Source organism: Chelonoidis abingdonii, chromosome 2 (genome assembly GCF_003597395.2).
Source record: "Chelonoidis abingdonii isolate Lonesome George chromosome 2, CheloAbing_2.0, whole genome shotgun sequence".
Classification (NCBI taxonomy): domain Eukaryota; kingdom Metazoa; phylum Chordata; order Testudines; family Testudinidae; genus Chelonoidis; species Chelonoidis abingdonii.
The window spans coordinates 37,763,853-37,780,719 of record NC_133770.1 but is presented as its reverse complement, the minus strand read 5'-3'; the positions used below and the strand labels follow the sequence as shown (position 1 = coordinate 37,780,719).

The 16,867-nt window shown below is 42.0% G+C and overlaps 1 protein-coding gene across 6 annotated transcripts in view; it reads right to left on the bottom strand.

Annotated features, from left to right (window-relative positions):
- Positions 1–2,926: 2,926 nt before the first annotated feature.
- ARHGAP21 (Rho GTPase activating protein 21) overlaps positions 2,927–16,867 on the bottom strand; it is a 208,467-nt gene continuing 194,526 nt past the window's right edge. For 4 of the 6 annotated variants that reach the window (XM_032775676.2, XM_032775677.2, XM_075062281.1 and 1 more), the window contains 5 exons: positions 13,030–13,155; positions 12,782–12,823; positions 12,346–12,451; positions 10,369–10,400; positions 2,927–5,474 (listed from right to left, as the gene is read on the bottom strand). In XM_032775676.2, coding sequence (XP_032631567.2) covers positions 3,741–5,474; positions 10,369–10,400; positions 12,346–12,451; positions 12,782–12,823; positions 13,030–13,155 — 2,040 coding nt within the window. In that variant the 3' untranslated portion in view covers positions 2,927–3,740. The other 2 variants (XM_032775680.2, XM_075062282.1) reach the window with 2 other exon arrangements.

Genomic DNA, 16,867 nt, shown 5'->3' with positions numbered 1-16,867 from the left:
CTCCTTTCCCCCATTTCCCTTGTAGCTGGGCAGAAGGCCTTTGCCCTGGAATGTTCACCCACTCCAAACTTTTGAAGCAGGGCCCCTCCCATCATCCCTGCCAATCACCATCTCCACAGGAGTAGAGGGCTGTTACTAATCCCAGCCCCGCACTGAGAGGGGCTGTGGTGCACAGAGCGGCAAATAAAGGGAGGATGGAAAACTAGGTTAGGGTGAGCTTCCTTTTCTTATTGCAGGGGGATCAGCTTCTTAAGTCTGGGAGCCAGTAGGGTCCAGCCTTCCCCTGGAACAGTGAGGCAGACCTTCAAACGGTCATCAACACATCCTTGTTTTGGGGGGACTGAAGCCAGATTGCCCTCTAAGAAGACTGTGGCAGGCAGTGGTTGAGGAATAGGTGAAACCACATAAGGCTGTAGAGAGCAAGAGATTGAGTGAGAGAGGTTATTATACAAAAAAGGGAAGAATTGCTGGGGGCAGCAACACTGAAGGAATAACATGAACATGAGACTGAGGGGAGTAGGAAAGAGGGCTACCATCTCACTTTCAGGGAAATGGGTGAGGTTAGGGTAGGATGTGAGAAAGCAATCTGGGAATGTGGCATGCAGGAGAATATGGACAACAGAGGAAGGGTATTAAGACAAAGGAAAACATGGAGGAAAGGGAATATAAAAGCATGGGGGAAGAAAGACTATAGGAGAACATGGATAGAAATTCTGAATGAGGGAAGAGACCACACCAACCCCAAGAAAGACAGAAGGGAGAGAATTCCCCCCACCCACACTGGCATTTTTGCATGGTGGATTTTGAACCTGAAATGCACCCTCACTTTGGCCTTGGGCAGCTTCCCCCTTGAGGATAAAAAAATCACAGCAAGGTTAAGTGTAGGGGTAGGGATCCCAGGAGATTTTTTTTTTTTTAAATATAGTTCCCCGCTGCTTGAACATTACTGTATATTGGACAAAAGAAGCAGAGAGGGTGTCACTATGCTGCAGCTGTAGCCTCCATCTCCAGGGGGACCTGGAGGGTGCACATCTCTCATTCTACCTTCCAAATGACCAAGACACTGAAGAATCATCTTCTCAATTTACTATGGGCAACTGCAGTTCCACCGGAGGGTCAGCAACGAGGGAGCCTCCCCTTCTTCCATGACACACAGTAAGAGAGAAAAGCAGGAAGGTGGTTGAAGATTGGCCCCTTAGATTTCTTAGTGCTTATTGTAAATGTCACAGAAAGTTTGCTTGAAATCAACACTCATGAGTAGTTTAATTTGGAAGGAAAGGTGTGTGGTTGCTCTCAAGCCAAACTGAGTCTCCCCCACTACGCCATTTAAAGGGGAACATCGCTTTGGAGATGTCAAAAATTACAGTCCCCAAAAATGCATTATTCATCTTTTTATAACTATCCCAGGAATGTCCATTTTTTCTTTATTTCCCATCAAGCGAGCCATCCTCTTTCCATTTGATCACTGCTGAATCAATTCAAGTATCTATTCAGGAAGTATGAATTGTGGAGGGTCTCATGGTCCACAGGTATTAGAACACATTTCGCTAGTTAACAGAGAAGCTGCTTCAACCGTAAACAGATGTCTAAAGGCCACTTGCAGTCCATACATATTTTCATGTACTTTTATTATGTGGCTATCAGAGCAACATAGTATCCATGGTGTTGAAGTCCCTTGCAGAAAATGCACTTTAAAAGGAGAATATAGTCCTGACTGTAGTGAAATTAAACTGCCAACTACTGACTTTGAGAAGCTAGCAAAGATTGATTTTTCCTTATATTTCAAATGGAGATGCTACTTACACACCAGCATCACTATGCATCTGGAAAAGGTGTAGTTAAAAGTTGTTAGAGGGACAGTAAGAACAGAAATCATTTTTATTTCACTTGCTACTGGGCACAGACATTCACAAAACTTCAGTAAAGAGAATTTTCATGGAACATTATCAAACAAGATACTTTTCGCAGTGGAAATAAATGTTTATAGTTGCGTCTTCACAAGGACCGGTAAGGTAGATACAGATTAAAGTACCGAACTATTACAGCCATTTTGAACATAATGAAAAAGACTCTGTATGGAACCAAGCCTGCCTACACATCGTGCTTTGTTAGTACTGAACACATGCATGCAAACAGAATTTTGTTGCACAGAGTCTCTGTGCTCCTGCTGCTCATTCCCCACTTATGAACAATACTGGATTATTGTTACCCTCTTTAGAGCAATTAACTTTCCTGTCACCAACAGAGGATTGTGATTTAGAGGGCAAATACCCAGCAGTGGACAAAGTAAGGAACAAATATGCTAGGCAATAAAAGAGGAGAAACCAAGTATAACATGTAGGAAGAATTGTTTGTAAATAGAAAATTTTCTGAGTTTTCACAATCCATCAGCTGGTCTTTACAATGAATTATGAAAGACAGCACTGATTTGGCTGGTGGTATGGAAAACACCAGAGATCTAAGGGTTAAGATATTCAGCATTCTGTGATTCTGAAGGATTATTGTTATTTTCATGTTTTCCTCAGTACCACAGAAACTGCACATTGAAGGAAGATCACCTAACCAAATACATTTTAGTTGGTGTACAAGATAGGGCCAGATTGTAAATTGAGTTTAAAAATCAAAATAAAGAAATTTCAGCATCTGAACGTTCTGTCACATGCTATACTTGTGATACTGTCCCATGGACACGAAAGGTTTGAAAAACGCAGAGTCCTTTACCTCTGAATAACTCTCACATTTGTAATAGTAGTTTCTTTACACTCTGCAATCCAAAACCTTTGAATTGCCTCTTTCCACACACAGACTGGCATTCACTCCAGACAATAATTGCACGTTTTCTGATATTGGGTGCAGTTGCGGATTGCAACTTGTAAGCAATCATTTAAAACTATTCACTATAATGAAATTCAGGCCATTCAAGGAGTCACAAAAACAATTTTATTTCCAGTGTTTAAGTAGATGCACACAGGCATGATACAAGTTTGGATTCATTAAGTCTTCATGCAGAATTATATTCTTCTCAATAAAAGAAACCAGTTCCATCCAGGATCCACTATCTACACGCCTATGTTACAACATTTATATCAAATCTGGTATCTGAAGAAAAGATACACATGTAATATGTACATTTAAGTTACTTATTTTACAGAAAGATTAAAAATTCAAGTCACATAAAACTCAAAAACTGTATTAAAATTGGAATATAAAACTCAGAGATCCAACTGGAATGCCTAAGGAATGGAAGCTCTGTACCCACCTGTGTTAAAATCTGTAAAATGTAATGAAATTTGTTACCAATAAAATGTGTGTGTGTTTGTAGTATGTTTCTCTAATTTAACAATTAACAATATGGCACCCTAACAAACCAAATGAATTTATGATGAGGCACTTGTTAGTGACTAACCCAAAAGAACAATTTTTTCTGCATACTTATGCAAGGCCAACTTTCGGTCATAAAACCATGTACACACTACATAGCATGTTGCATCAGATGCTTTGTTCAACATTTGTATGCAGCCATCAAATATACTTTTTCTTAAAATAGATATCGACTAACTTTTTTAAAAAAATGTTCTTCTGGCTGTAGTAATGCACTGTGAAGACTTTCCACAGTGCAGATGGATGAATCCAGCCCAAATGAAGGCTGCATAAAAACAACAGTACAGGAGAATATATACAGGGCTATTGGGAAGTGTAACAGTAAGCTACTGAATTGCTGTAGTGGACCTTTCCCCATTTCAAAGATACTGGTAAAATCGAGATCTAACCACCTGGGTCCCAGAGAGTTTATGAGGATGGGCATCAACTGCTGCACTGAAGTTGCTTTTGTTCATGCTCTGGTAACTTTCACCATTTACCTGCTCAGGGAGCTGGAGTGGTCCTGACAGAAGTGGTGTTCTATTGATCAAAGTCAAGCTGCTAGAAGAACTGCCTTCATCTGCCTGCATCTCTGCAGATAAAGGCAGATCTGCCTTTGATACATCTGTTAAGCTAGTGTTCTCAAGTTTGGGCTCTCCAGTTTCACCCGTATTAAGGTCAGTTGTGCTAGTGCGTAAACGTTCCCGTGCAAGCCACTCTGAAATTGAGAGGTCCTGGGCTGGACATTTTGGCTTCAACCGATTCACAGCTGAAAGTTCAGATTCTCTCTCTCTACTTTGACCCTGCTCTTGAGCTTTCCATGCATTCAAAACACTTATTTCTGCAAAATCCCTCTGCCCTCCAAGTGTATGCCTTCGCCTGATATTTTTTTTCTTTGAGGTCTCTGCAGAGCTAGATTTTTGATTTCCTATACCAAACATATCATCTGCAGATGCTTTGAGACGCAGTTTTAATCTGTCTGTTATTTTAAGTCTCCACGTAGGTTCTTGTTTTTCAGTTTCACTTTTAGTTGATGTAGTTAAACTGCTTGTTGATCTTCCTTTTTTCATTATATCAAACATTTTGGTCATTGCGGGCGATTCCTTCTCACTCTTGGCATCCCCTGATCCTTCACTATCTGTTTTGTGCCGGGCAGACTTTCTTCTAGATAGCGTATCACATTCAATAAGTTTGTGAGAGCTAAACAGTCTGCGGCTGTCTAACTTGGGTGTTGAACTTCCCTCAGTACAACTTACTTCACTTTCTTCAGAGTTCCTCCGATTTGTTTTTGGCACTTCTTGCATTTTCCCCCTGAATATCCTTTCAGCAGCAGAACTTGTAGCAAAAACAGGGAAATCACTTTCACTGTCCGTTTCCATAGGACGACCTTCACTGATCAATTCACTTCTTTCATCATCAGCCTCATCCCCCTTGCTTTCTGTCACTGATTGCACTTCAGGGGTCAGCATAGTAGAATCAAAACCAGTTACGTATGTAGTAGATGAAGTGGTTGAGTAATCTGAGGTGATAGAACTGACATCAGCAGCTAAAAATTCACTGCATTTAATTTCAGGGTTGGCTAATTTTTTGCCTGGAAATCTGTGCAAGGAAGCCTGGGAAGAAGTGCTTAGCATAGTGCCAGAGTCAGACACCGTCTCTTCAACCTGCGGTGAGGCTTGTGAAATAGGCATTTTAGGACTATTGTTCTGTATTGTTAGCCGATGGCCAAGATTGGGTGATTTTGTATATTTTTGTTGGTAAGGTAGTGAAGGCTCCTCTAAGGGGCTGCTCTCTTTCCTGAATGATTTCTTTTCATCCTTTGCAACATTCATGTCTTTTTTAGTGCTGTTCTCTTTTTCTTTCAGAACAAACATCCTTTGTTTTCTTCCTACCATCTCTCTCTCACATTCCTCTTTAGCTGTGTCCTCTTTTGTTACATCACCATGAGATTGTTCAGCAAGCTCCTTCTTAAAAAACACATTATCTAGCTCATCTTCTGAGCTGCTTGGTTGTGGTTTTTCTTTTGTTTTTTTTCGCTTGCGACTGGCTGCTGCAAAGATGGAGGACACAAGCAGTTCCCTGCTATACTGATCTTTTCCAGATCCCCAAGAACCCTGTTTTAAACAAAAATCAAGGAACAAGGTTAGCAGTTAAAACACGTACATGTGTGCCATTGTTTGGAATTTTATATGGGTATTCTAGTCTCCAAAGCCACAGTGCTCATTCCTGTTTCTTCAGGGAACATTGCTCTGCTGTGTGTGTGGGGCCTACACTGCCACACTGGGCACCCTGCATCCTCCCTTCTCCACTTTGCAGCAGAGTCCTTCTGACTTGCCACAGCCCAACTGCAATTATTAACTGAGTGCTTGAGTAAGTTGTTAAGGAGACTCCAGGAAGCCTAAAAAGACCCTGTCCAACATCAGCATCCAGTGTGATCTGTTTGACAGAGAACATTCTGCAAGGCTCTAATTTCAGTCCTTCCCTCTTCTAATTTTACTCCCTTTGAGTGATCTCATACAGCTTCAGCTACCATCTCCATGCTGACAACTTACATACCTTTCCACTCCTGACTTGTTTCCATCCATTCAATCCCAGATCTAGGCCCATCTTTCTGATGGTGCCTCCTGCATGTATCATCAGCAATTTAAGCTTAACACAGGGAAGATCAGTTTTGGCCATGAAGCATTCTCTGCTCCCCAGATTCTCTGTCACTAATCTCACCACGAATCTCACCATTATTCAGCTGGAGGAGGGTAATATCTGACTCTTCCTTTTCCCTTGCGCCATATTACCTAAGTCTGCTCAAATTCTGCTGCTGCTTCCAAGGCACTCAGGAGATTCAGCTTTTCTTTTCTTCTCTCTAGCTAAAGCTCCTGCTTATGTCCTCATCTCCTGTTTAGATTCGTGTGACCTCTTCTCAGGCCTCCCTGACTAGTTACTCCCCTCCACACCAGGCAATACACAGGTTAAGATAAATTTTCCTTGCCTATTCATCTGTCCATGGTACCCTTCTAGGAATCCTTTCACTGGTTCCCCCTCCTTTGCATCAAATTCAAGCTGCTTGTGCTTGCTTAAAAGGTCCTGTATAGCTCTGCTGCTATTTCTTTGTGTCTCCTCCCTCCACCTGACTCCAATCCCACTGACCTCAGCCCTCCATCTGTCTGCTTCTGCCACAAGAATCCCTAGGCTTTCTCCAAGGCCATTCCCTATGCACGGAACTCCCTCCCTGAACTCATCCTCAAGGCCACTACCCTCTCCACGTTCAAGTCCATTCCGAGGGCCCACTTCCACCATGACTTCTACAAAAAATTAATGGGATGCTTGTGGCAAGGCGGGTGGTGAGGTACTTAGAGACAATCCTTTTTGTGTGGTTTTAATTATCACTACAATTAAAGATGCACTCCAGAAGATTTTCCTTAAAATTTTGTCCATCCTTTTTGGTTTCGTTTCTTAGTTAAAGCAGTCTGAAAGTTTTAGGTGGAACCATGTTTGATTTTTTTTAAGTGATTTTTCTGCTTAATTATCTTAAGCCTTGTCCACACTAGACAGTTGTACCGCTTTAATAATACTGGTATTGTTAAAGCGGTACAACCTCCTAATTTGGATGCAGTTTTATCAGTATAACAGTGCTTAATACAGTAACAGCAATTTCTGTACATGAAGGGAAATAACTATACCAATATAAGTCACTTTTATTCCAGTCGCATTGGTATAAACTGGTATCCATGCTATAGTGTTTACTGGTATAACTATTTTGACTTAAAAAGAAAATCACGCCCCTAACCCAAAGTTATACCAATAAAACTTTCAAATGCAGACCAGGTCTTAGGGTAAAAACAATGCCGAATTTGGTCTTCTTTGGTTTTGCCAAAGGCCCACTGGTGGAGGGTTCTGAGAATTTTTGCTGTTAATAAATCAACTGAAGGGCTGATGTTTCTGATTGTTTAACAAAGTCTTCCTTTGTTCCAAATGTTAACTGGTCAATGTAGACAATCAGTGACTCACGGTTCCTCTCCCTCTGAACTACCCAGCTCACTCTCTCTTAGAAACTCTGGTTGTGTCTAGACTGGAAGACTCATGAGTGGAGACACAGTAGAGTGCTAACATCATAAAAAATGTAAAAAATAGGCACAAATTTAAGTCTGCCTTTGTACATCACAAAGCGGGGCGGGGAGGCCAGCGAGGAGAGAGGTTCTTTATTTTTCCTCCCATTTTAGGACACCTTAAGAATAAGAAAATATTCTTTGGGGCAAGGACCAAGCCCTCTCTTATGTGTCATCATTGCCTAGCACCCTGTAGGCAATACTAGGAAAAAACAACAAACAACATAAATAAGGTAAGCCAGGGAAGCTTTCATCACTCAGGGAAGCTTTAAAATAGCAAAAAGCGACAGAGTCCTGTGACACCTTATAGACTAACAGATGTATTGGAGCATGAGTTTTCATGACGAAGTGGGTATTCACCCACAAAAGCTCATGCTCCAATATGTCTGTTAGTCTATAAGGCCACAAGACTCCGTCGCTTTTTATGGATCCAGACTAACACAGCTACTCCTCTGATATTTAAAATAGCAAGACTCTGAAGTTTGTAGGTTGGCATTTCCAGGGCTGAGCAGTCTGCTCTTAACCAGACCTCTTGTAGGTGCCATTTATTTGCATCTAAGTATCCATCCATATTTCTAGTCTCTCTCTCCCTGGCTGACCTCAGGAATGGAAAGTTCAGTCTACCAGAGAAGAACAGTAGAGGGAACAACCCTCCAGAATCTTGAAAATCCTGATCAGTAATTAGCATGCAGGTCCCAAAGGAGGAGCATGCTGCTGACCACAAGGCATAAAGTTTCAGGGTTCCCTCATCAAAAATAGATTTTGTTTAAAACAGAAGTGGCAGCTGCTGAGCCTGTCCACTCACTTGCAGCTGTGCTGAGTTACAGCCTAGTAATTACAAATGCTGATGAAGTGAGTATAATAAGCCTTAAGGGAAGTGGAAATCTCACCTGCTATATAAGCTACAGATGTGTACCCCACAATGGCGATGGCTGCAAGCGCCTCACAATCGCTAGAAGATTTTATTTTCACCCCACCACTGTTAGGTAGGGAAGTAGTATTCCCGTTTTACAGAGATGGGGAATCGAAGTACACGCTAGACGAAAAGACTGACCTACAGTCATATAGGACAGGGGTTCTCAACCTTTTTCTTTCTGAGCCCCCCCAACACACTATAAAAACTCCATGGCCCAGCTGTGCCACAACAACTGTTTTTCTGCATATAAAAGCCAGGGCTGGCGCTAAGGAGTAGCAAGCTGGGCAACTGTCCAGAGTCCCGTCCCACAGGGGGCACCAGGAAGCTAAGTTTCTCAGGCTTCGGCTTCAGCCCTGAGTGATGGGGCTTGGGGCTCCGGGCTGCAGTCCTGCACTGTAGGGCTTTGGCTTTGTGCACTGGGCCCTAGTGAGCCCAATGCCAGTCATCCTTGGAGGATCCCCTGAAACCTGCCCACAGCCCTCTAGGGGACCCCTGGTTAAGAACCACTGATACAGGGTATGTCTACACTGCAGTTAGACACCTGTGGCTGGTCCCTGCCAGCTGACTCGGGCTCACAGAGGTCAGGCTAAGGGGCTGTTTAATGGCAGGGTAGATGTTTGGAACCTTCCCATCTCACAGGATCCTAATGCCTGGGCTCCAGCCTGAACCCAGATGTCTACACTGCCATTAAACAGCCCCACAGCCTGGGCCGGCTGCAGGTTTTTAACTTCAGCGCAGACATACCTATACAAAGTCTGCAGCTGAGCCTGCAATTGGATCTAAGCTCCTGAGTCCCAGTCCTGTATCATACCCACAAGACCATCCTCACTACCTCAAAAGTGCTTTCTAACGGATTTTAGCAGAGAAATCTTTGGCTATACCAGTTGGCTTCTTAGGGAGCTAGGATCCATGACCTTCAGCAGAAGCTGCCATTGTATTCTACACATACTTTACAGACTGAAGTAGACAGACATGCAAAAGTTGTTACACTAGTCAGTGTCAACAGCAGGCAAGGAATACTATATAGCCTAAACAAGATGTATAAATAAATAGTAGTTTATAGCATAGGGGTCATAGTGGACCACAAGCTAAATATGAGTCAACAGCGTGATACTGTTGCAAAAAAAGCAAACGTGATTCTGGGATGCATTAACAGGTGTGTTGCAAACAAGACACGAGAAGTCATTCTTCCGCTCTACTCTGCGCTGGTTAGGCCTCAACTGGAGTATTGTGTCCAGTTCTGGGCACCGCATTTCAAGAAAGATGTGGAGAAATTGGAGAGGGTCCAGAGAAGAGCAACAAGAATGATTAAAGGTCTTGAGAACATGACCTATGAAGGAAGGCTGAAAGAATTGGGTTTATTTAGTTTGGAAAAGAGAAGACTGAGAGGGGACATGATAGCAGTTTTCAGGTATCTAAAAGGGTGTCATCAGGAGGAGGGAGAAAACTTGTTCACCTTAGCCTCTAATGATAGAACAAGAAGCAATGGGCTTAAACTGCAGCAAGGGAGATTTAGGTTGGACATTAGGAAAAAGTTCCTAACTGTCAGGGTAGTTAAACACTGGAATAAATTGCCTAGGGAGGTTGTGGAATCTCCATCTCTGGAGATATTTAAGAGTAGGTTAGATAAATGTCTATCAGGGATGGTCTAGACAGTACTTGGTCCTGCCATGAGGGCAGGGGACTGGACTTGGTGACCTCTCAAGGTCCCTTCCAGTCCTAGAGTCTACGAATCTATGAATATAGACCCCAATAGTAACAAACATTGCTTCAAAGTCTGCAGCTTCCCTTCATCATGAGAGTCAATCTTTACAAATGAGTGACTTTTTCCACTTTCATGGAACAAAATTGAAGAAATATTGAATATAGCACCACGTTTACAATAAAATCTTAATGCCATGTGTCAATGGATAAACAACCGATGCAACAAAATGCAAAGATCTGAAGTCGATTAGAAGTTTATTCTGTATAATTTCACAAAAGATTTACCTTAGATTTTGCTGAGTCACTAGTAGCGGAGTCTGTGGAATAAAAATCAAATATAATATGGTCAGTTCTGTGCAAAATTTGTTTTTGCTACAGACAATACTGGACTTATGGGAGGGAGGGGAAAAAAAACAAACAAAAAAACAAACAAGCACAGACCAAAATGTGAGAGCAAATAAAAACCAGAACAGAGTGGATAATCAGAGCTCACAAAGATGCAAGCTGCACCACAGAAAGCCACCGCCATGAAAGGATGCTGTGAATTGTAGGCAGAACCAGCTCAATGACAGGAATGGCAAAGGAGCCCTGTTCTTCTAAACAAAAAACAAAGATACTAATGTTTATTCCATGTTTTAAGTGTACAGCCCTGCAAAACTGCAGCTGAGAGACCTTTTCAGGATTGTCCTGGGTACTCTCCTATGACTGATGTGATACACAATGCAAAACTGAACTTCTTAATATTGCTGGCTGCCCTAGCTGCAAATTGAGGTTCTCAGGGTTGCGTTCATTTTGTCAAACTATTTAAAAGTTATCTGACATAAGGAGTAGCATTTTAACATTGTGCTTTGTTTTAAACCCCAATTTTACATCTGTATTCTCCTCTAAGTAACATATTGGTGAAATGTTACTTTTACCTAGCTAGAGTACAGCAGCTACCAGTTTTGTATTTCTCTATAACAAGCGTTATTATGAAATGAAAAATGAACACCATAATTTTATTGTCTAGCAAAAATTGAGGTTATACAGTTATAAAAGAGGTAGGAAAGGGCTAGCACAATGACCAGAACATGTTTTCTTTGACATTTTCCAACTTTTGGGGGACTTTTTCCCCAGAATTAAAGAGCTGAGCCCCATGCCACGCCCCTTTTTGACACATGGCTAATGCTTTATGACTAGAAAAACTGGTGGACCATACCATGCTATTCCTCCTCAGGGTCTGCTTCAGAAATAACAAGAAACAGCAGAAAGACTTTTAAAAAGTAGCATTGATCTGTTTAAAATACTCTTAAAAGAAAATTTACAGCACAGATCAATTTTGGGGAGGGGTGGAGGGGCATTTACAGGAAACGGGGGTTTCTGCAGACAAGGCAGCTACAATGTGGGCAACAGTCCTCCTTCTTCCTACAGTTCCAGCTGTCCATCAGTGACATCACAGAATCCACTAGTGACATCACCGTGTGATAGACTCCTCCCATTTCACCTGTTTCAACATCAGTATAGAGTGACTGTTTCAGTAAGTGCTGAACATCCCTTGAAAAACTAAAACAAAAGCTAGAGACAAAGGGATACCTTTTGTGGGAAACAACATGCTGGGTTAGTGCAACAGTACAGTGGAAGTAAAAGAGTTACCAAGAACACGCCTGCAATGCTAGTACTTAGCCAAACCGACAGGATGGCAATTGATAAACAGAAGGAAATCAGCTTTAATATAAAAATATTGCAGTATACTTATGAAAATATCATCTGTTGACAAGCAAAGTAACAAGTTAACTGAATTCCGATCTATTTAGAACAGTATAGAAGGTAAAACTTTCTGCCATCACAGCAACCACTTACACAGCAGCATATATCTATTTGACCTTGTGATGATTATTACATGGAAAATTGTGAATAAATAAAAAACACAGTGTTCGTATGTTTGTTGGCCCTCAGTCTTTCAACAATTACCCTTCTATTGGTAAGCAAAACTTTCCAATCTATATCATACAGCTCTGTGTAAGTTCAAAAGCTTGTCCCTCTCACCAACAGAGGTTGATCCAGTAAAAGATATTACCTCACCCACCTTGCCCTTGTAATATCCTGGAACCAACACGCCGACAACCTCACTGCATACAAGCACCATTACAGACACTTAAAAATACTCATGATTGTTTAGAAGAAAAAACCCAACTTATTAGTAAAAGAAAATAGAAAATTACAGTGAATTAATAGAGTAGGTTATTCTAGCCTACGGACTAACACTGTCCAGGCAAGAGTTACCTGATACGTCTCCAGGAGATACTCCCGTCCTTCCAATGTTGGTGAGTAAATGATCTATGTTTGGCACTGGCTGAGATTCTACAGTGTTTTCCTCCTGAACTGTTGTCTACAGTTAATAAACAAAGATCTCTTCATCATCGTTTCACAATTAATTCATTGAGACTCAACAACATTTAGAAAACAGCATTATTTCACTTGAGGACACAGTTTCCCCATGAGCTCTAATTTTTCCACATTGCTGCTTTATTGCTTTTAACAAAAACACATGAAACTTATTACTTCTTTCATTACTGCAGAGTCTGGAGAGCTAGAAAGTGTTTCTGAACAGCAAAGCATACAATGATGCAGCAAAAAATATTATGCATTCTAAGGATATCTGGACTGTGTTCTAAACTAAAATGAATTAGAACACAAATATTTAAGGAACAATACTTACAAGAGGCTCCTCGGCACCATCTTCTGTGAAAAACCAGTCATGCTACAATTTAAAATAAAAAAAGTGAAAACCCCACAGGAAGTGAAACAATCAAATGTGGACATCACTAAAAAAAAAAAAAAAAAAAAGACAGTTTTCTCAAAACTCCAGGGACAAAACTCAGAGCCAAACTTGTGCGATATGTGAAAGCAGATCTGTCCGTGTAATTTATTTATTTATTTTTTAAATAATGAAATGAATTCACTTACTTTTTGGATAAGTGTTTCTACAATTTTGTACTGGTCTGGCATATGAGTAACCATGTGCGTCATATTGTCTTCAGATGTCCTCACAAGGGTTGGACCAAACACTATAGCCAGGTTTCTTGGTTCCATCTATCAAGTAATGGAAGTAGATCTGCATTACACATTTATAATAGGGATACACAATAAATACCCATTACAATAAAATACATTAAGTGCCACTGAAGCTTCCTAATAGTCTGTCTAACGTAGGCTTTATTTGTGCAATGCATAACAACCAGTTTATAGCTATTACTGCTGCTGTTTTTGAAGCTAGTTAAACTAATGACATTCAAAAGATTCAGTAGTGCTCATATTACCATCCCAGGAAGTCTGATACATAAAACTTTTTTACATGAAACCTTTTATAAAATGTACATTTCAGATAAAAAGACAAAAATGCCTCTATACAAAACCTGGTCCACTTCTGTACAGTGGAACATATACTCCTTTACTGGAGTTCAGAACCCAAACTGTTGTTACAACCAGGGAAAAGCTAAATTAAAAAGGACGCTCTCATATCTTCCACCTGCATTATTGATTTTACATTAAAACTAGATTATGTAAAAATAGTAACACTGTAAAAAACAGTGCCTTCTCATTAAAGTATTTAAGCATCTTCTAGACACCTTAAGCACTGGGAAACTTCCAAACTGTATTTTATCTCAAAGTGCTTTTATTCAACCAGGGAAGAATTTCAATTACTAATCAAACACTTCTCTCAAAAGGTATGGAAATCTCCACTGTCCGTGCACACGCTAGCCTGTGATGCACAGAACCCATTCCACTCCCATTCACCTCTGGAGACGGCAACCAGCATTTTGGACCTTATGTGAGTCTATCATACTTAAATACCCAAATGCGTCAATCTCCTCAGCACACAAATCACTCATTCTATATATCTGCTTTTCAAACTGCACCTTACGACAAAAGCCATAAGCAAGTATGCAGGTCACTGCAGACTACATGGCTCTGGGAAGAAGGATAAAGGAGTCTGAGGCACAAGTCGTGTTCTTGTCCATCCTCCCTGTTGAAAGAAAAGGCCAAGGTAGGAACTATCAAATTGTGGAGGTAAATGCATGGTTATGCAGGTGGTGTCAGAGAGAGGGCTTTGGATTCTTCGACCATGGGATGTTGTTGGATTGCTAGGAAGAAATGGGATCCACATAATGAAGAGATGGGAGAGCAGCTTTACGGGTAGGCTTGCTAACCTAGTGAGGAAGGCTTTAAAACTAGGTTCGCCAGGGGATCGTGATCTAAGTCCGAAGGTAAATGGGGAAATGGGATACTCGGAGGAAACACAAGGAGGAGGGTGCAACAGGGGAGACTCCTGATTCATACTGAGAAAGTAGGGCAATCGTCTAGTCATCTTAGATGCCTGCACACGAACGCAAGAAGCCTGAGAAACAATACAGAAAGAATTGGAAGTCTTGGCACAGTCAACTAATTTTGCTGTGATTGCAACAACAGAGACTTGGTGGGTAACTCACATGACTGGAGCACTGTCATGGATTGGTATAGTTGTTCAGGAAGGACAGGCAGGGGAGAAAAGGTGAAGGAGTTGCACTGTATGTAAGAGAGCAGTATGATTTCTCAGAGCTCCAGTTTGAAACTGGAAAAAAGCCTGTTGAGAGTCTTTGGGTTAAGTTTAGAGGTGAGAGCAACAAGGGCGACATTGTGGTGGGCATCTGCTGTAGCTCACCAGACCAGGAGGATGAGGTAGACGAGGCTCTCTTTGGACAACTAACAGAAGTTTTCAGATCACAGATCCTGGTTCTCATGGAGACTTCAAACCACCCTAACATCTGCTGGGAGAGCAACATAGCAGCGCACAGACAATCCAGGAAGTTTTGGGAGTGTGTTGGTGACAACTTCCTGGTGCAAGTGCTGGAGGAACCAACTAGAGGCTGTGCTTCTCTTGACCTGCTGCTCACAAACAGGGAAGAATTGGTAGGAGAAGTAAAAGTGGGTTGCAACCTGGGCAGCAGTGACCATGAGATGTTTGAGTTCAGGATTCTGACAAAATGAAGATAGGAGAGCAGCAGAATACGGACCCTGGACTTCAGAAAAGCAGACTGACTCCATCAGGGAACTGATGGGCAGAATCCCCTGGTTGGCTAATATGAGGGGAAAAGGAGTCCAAGAGAGCTGGCTGTATTTTAAAGAAGCCTTATTGAAGGCGCAGGAACAAAATCATCCCAAAGTGCAGAAAGAATAGCAAATATAGTAGGTGACCAGCCTGGATTAACAGAGAAATCATCGGTGATCTTAAACACAAAAAGGAAGCTTACAAGAAGTGGAAATCTGGACAGACGACAAGGGAGGAGTATAAAAATATTGCTTGAGCATGGAGGGGTGTAATCAGGAAGGCCAAAGCACAATTAGAGTTGCAGCTAGCAAGGGATGTGAAGGATAACAAGAAGGGTTTCTACAGGTATGTTAGCAACAAGGTGGTCAGGGAAAGTGTGGGACCCTTACTGAATAGGGGAGGCAACCTAGTGACAGATGTGGAAAAGGTGAAGTAGTCAATGCAGTTTGGGAAGGAGGTGAGCAGCCCTCAGTATGAAAGAAGAGGTTAAAGACTATTTAGAAAAGCTGGACATGCACAGGTCCATGGTGCCAGATGCAATGCATTAGAGAGTGCTGAAGATGTTGGCTGATGTGATTGCAGAGCCATTGTCCATTTTCTTTGAAAATCTGTGGCGATCAGAGGAGGTCCCGGAGGATTGGAAAAAGGCAAATATAGTACCCATGTTTAAAAAAGGGAAGAAGAAGAATCTGGGGAACTACAGACTGGTCAGCCTCACCTCAGTCCTTGGAAAAATCATGGAGCAGGTCCTCAAGGAATCCATTTTGAAGTGCTTGGAAGAGAGGAAGGTGATGAGGAACAGAAAACATGGATTCACCAAGGGCAAGTCATGCCTGACCAATCTGATTGCCTTCTATGATGAGATAACTGACACTGTGGATATGGGGAAAGCGGCGGACATGATATACCTTGGCTTTAGCAAAGCTTCTGGTACGATCTCCCACAGTATTTTGCCAGCAAGTTAAAAAAGTATGGATTGGATAAATGGACTATAAGGTGGCTAGAAAGCTGGCTAGCTCGTTGGGCTTAACAGGTAGCGATCAATGGCTTGATTTCTAGTTTGCAGCTGGTATCAAGTGAAGACTTCCAGGGGTCTGTCCTGGGGTTGGTTTTGTTCAACATCTTCATTAATGATCTGGATAATGGATGGATTTTACCCTCAGCAATTTCACGGATGACTCTAAGCTAGGTGGGGGGGGGGGGGGCTGGGGGGTGTTAGATATGCTGGAGGGTAGGGATAGGGTCCAGAGTGACCTAGATAAATTGGAGGACTAGGCCAAAAGAAATTGTCCTGCATTTAGGATGGAAGAATCCCATGCACTGCTACAGGCTGGGGACCGACTGGCTAAGTTGCAGTTCTACAGAAAAGGACTTGGGGGGATTACAGTGGACGAGAAGCTGGATATGAGTCAACAGTGTGTCCTTGTTGCCAAGAAGGCTAATGGCATATTGGGCTGTATGAGTAGGAGCACTGCCAGCAGATCGAGGGAAGTGATTATTCCCCTCTATTTGGCAATGGTGAGGTCACATCTGGAGTAGTGTGTCCAGTTTTGGGGCCCCCACTACAGAAAGGATGTGGACAAATTGGAGAGTGACAGCGGAGGACAACGAAAATGGTTAGGGGCCGGGGCACATGACTTATGAGGAAAGGCTGAGAGAACTGGGCTTATTTAGTCTGAGGCTACGTCTTCACTACCCGCAATCAATTTCTCGGGA